The 3,055-nt window shown below is 56.0% G+C and overlaps 1 protein-coding gene across 1 annotated transcript in view; it reads right to left on the bottom strand.

Moving 5' to 3' along the window:
* ASB1 (ankyrin repeat and SOCS box containing 1) overlaps window positions 1–2,015 on the bottom strand; it is a 24,577-nt gene extending 22,562 nt beyond the window's left edge. The window contains exon 1 of the mRNA XM_011980339.1: window positions 1,917–2,015. Within this exon, the coding sequence (XP_011835729.1) occupies window positions 1,917–2,015 (99 nt within the window). The remainder of the gene's footprint in view (window positions 1–1,916) is intronic.
* Window positions 2,016–3,055: the final 1,040 nt, after the last annotated feature.

Below are 3,055 nucleotides of genomic sequence, written 5' to 3'. Positions count from 1 at the left end.
GCTGGGTCCCCGCAGGTGGGCCCTAGCCGCGAGCAGCCCCCGGGAGGGTGGATTGGGAGGCGCGGGGACTGGTGAGGGACCACTGCAGGGCTGAGCGTCACGGCGTGCTGTGGTTTTAGATGAATGCTCCCCCAAATCCCTTCCATGAAGCCCCACAATCAGGTCCGTAGCTGATGACAGCCGGTGGCTGACACGAAGTGCATTGAATAAATGAATGCATTCGTGAACAAGTATTATTTCTCGCACACTCCCGACTTCAAATATCGTAGCGTCGTCCCACCATGAGTACTGGTGTTGGTCCTTCAGCGTGGATTCCCTTGGCTCCTCCCATTCTCCCCTGCTGTGTTAGCGGGGCCTCATGCAGGAGGAGGATTTGTACACAGCACAGCAGGAGGCTGATGAGGGCGTCCGGAGACCCCAGCAGTCCTGGGCGTGAGCTGCTGGCCCATCCATGTGTACAACATTCCAGACGGGAGTAAGGGAAGCCGCAGGGGCAGCCCTGCAAGTGCCCCCGCTGAAGCTGGCCCTGGGTGGCCCAGACCGGGTGGGCCCACTGGGGGCAGACCTGGCAGGCCCTGTGGGGGGTGGAGGCAGGAGTAGGGGTACTTACTACAGTGGTGTTTGGACTTGTTAACAGCAGAAAGCACCACTGGCATGAGGGACAGGTGACTCCGATGATGACGCTGCTAGGCCAGGAGCCAGGAGTGTGCCCAGCCCCTGGCTCCACCACAGCCGCACATCTCGAACTCTTGGAGCTTCAGCAACGCTGAAGCCTGAAACCGACTCACGTGTTGTTGGATGGATGAATGGATAAACGAAATGCCGTCCATCCATACAGTGTGCTTGTACTCAGCCTTAGAAAGTTAATGCCGTCCATCCATACAGTGGACTGGTACTAAGCCTTAGAGAGGAAATGCCGTCCATCCATACAGTGTGCTGGTACTCAGCCTTAGAAAGTTAATGCCGTCCATCCATACAGTGGACTGGTACTCAGCCTTAGAAAGGAAGGGAATCCTGACACACGCCACAACACGGATAACCTTGAGGACGTTATGCTGAGTGAGATAAGCCAGTCACAAAAAGACAAACACAGTACTGTGTGATTCCAGTTATTTGAGGTCCCTGTAGTAGTGAAATCGTAGAGCCGAAGAGGGGTTGCCAATGACTGGGGGAGTGGGGAATGAGGAGTTAGTGTTTAATGGGGACAGTTTCAGTTGAGGAAGATGAAAAAGTTTTGGAGCCTGGTCGCACAACAATGTGAACTGTGAATTAACAGTACTGAACTGTGCATTTAAAGAAGGTTAAGTTTTATGTTCTGTATATTTTACCACAATCGTTTTAAATACGTTTTTAAAAGAGGTTCCGGTGCAGTCAGTCAGGGGTGCGGGTTGGGTGTTGGGTGGTTCAGAGCACCCAGGTGATTCTGACGTGCAGCCTGGGCAGAGCCAGGTCTCCGTGGGCCTCCGCTGCTCCACCTGCCTGGTCCCGGTGGGCCCACAGTGGGTGTCCCGCGTGTCATCAGCCTTTGCATCAAGGTATTGAGTGCCCTGAGCAGAGCGGCCCTCCTGCACCTGCACCTCCGTCTCCCCTGCCACATGTTGCCCTTGGGATCCTGCCTCTTAGAAGAACCTGAGGCAGCACGTGGTCCGTAGTGGGAAGGTGGCCTCACATCCCCGCCTCTGTGCCTCCTAAATGCCCACATGGTGCAGGGCAGCGTCCACAGAGCCAGTAGTGCTGGATGGGGAAGGACACTCAATCACTGTCCACACTTTGCCAATGCCATCACCCCCATTTCTCAGGACCCTGAGATCTGCGGGCCTGGTGCTATGCCCAAAACCACACAGCCCACAGGTGACTGAGTTGGGGTCACATCCAGACTGTCCAGCCCCACAGCCTGTCTCCCCCTTAGACCTCACCTCTCCAGGGTCCCTCTTCTTCAGGTCCTCTGAGTCCAAAAGACCCACCAACACAGGGACACTCAGTGACTGCTGGAGATGAATCAACTTGGGTCCCATCACCTACAAGCGACAGGGATTTGCCAGTGCCATCCCAGCCTGGCACAGCAGGGACAGGACCAGTGCACTGGGCTGTCTTGCCCCTCCAGGTCCCAGTGGCTCCCTCCCGTTTTCCCACCCCTAAAATCACCTGGTGCTTCCTGTTGCCCCCTGGAGGCTCAGGCCTCCCCCAAAGAGAATGAATAATCCCTGATCAGAAATGCATCTTCCAGGCATTCATTCTAGGGAAATAATCAGATGTGTAAGAGATTCAGCTACAGTAGTGCTTGTTACCATCATTTTGTAACAAAAATGTCCGACAATGGGCTTTCTGGTTCAGGAGGTCTGAGAAGGGGCCCTCATCCCTCATCCTTCCTGTCGCAGGGAACTGGAGTTCCCTCTGGAAGCACGGCAGGTATATGAGAGGCTGGAAACCTGAGCTCCCCAGCTGCAGGCTGGTGAGGACCCTGACGGGCCCGGGTGTGCTGATGCTGCTGCCGCTCAACCCCTACAGCTGTCTCCGGGAATTGGGCAGCAGATGTCACCCAGGCAGGGACCAGAAATGGGAATCTCTCCTGATCCTAGGCCCTGTGGGCCTGTGTTTGGGGTGTCTCCTCCCAGGAGGCCCAGCCCTCTCTTCCCCTTTTAAGGATCTCCTGCTTTGAAGGAAACAGGGCAGCTGAAGGTTTACCAGGTGAGGCCACGAGATGAGGGCAGCTCACTGACCCTCCATGCTTTGCCCTGGAAACATCTTTACCAGCCCCTGCCCCGCAGACCCTGTCTCAGGCCTTGGAGCCCACTGCAGAGAGTCAGGGTGTTTGCCCCAAGCTAGGGAGCCAGATCCACATCGTTCCAGCTGAGTCATCGGGGCGAGCACCAGCTGCCTCCCTGTCAAATGAGGCTGATAATACCCACCTGGCAGGCTTTGTAAAGACACAAAATCCCATAGAACGTGCCACAGGCTTCCTGGGGCAGAGAGAGCCTCAGTACACAGTGGGCATCAGTGTCACGGCTGCTAATGCTCACTATGGCATGGCTTTGCTGAGTGGAGCCAGGCCCGC

The sequence above is a fragment of the Mandrillus leucophaeus genome, unplaced genomic scaffold (genome assembly GCF_000951045.1).
Source record: "Mandrillus leucophaeus isolate KB7577 unplaced genomic scaffold, Mleu.le_1.0 Scaffold21, whole genome shotgun sequence".
NCBI classification, from domain to species: Eukaryota; Metazoa; Chordata; class Mammalia; order Primates; family Cercopithecidae; genus Mandrillus; species Mandrillus leucophaeus.
This window is presented reverse-complemented; position numbering and strand designations above follow the sequence as displayed.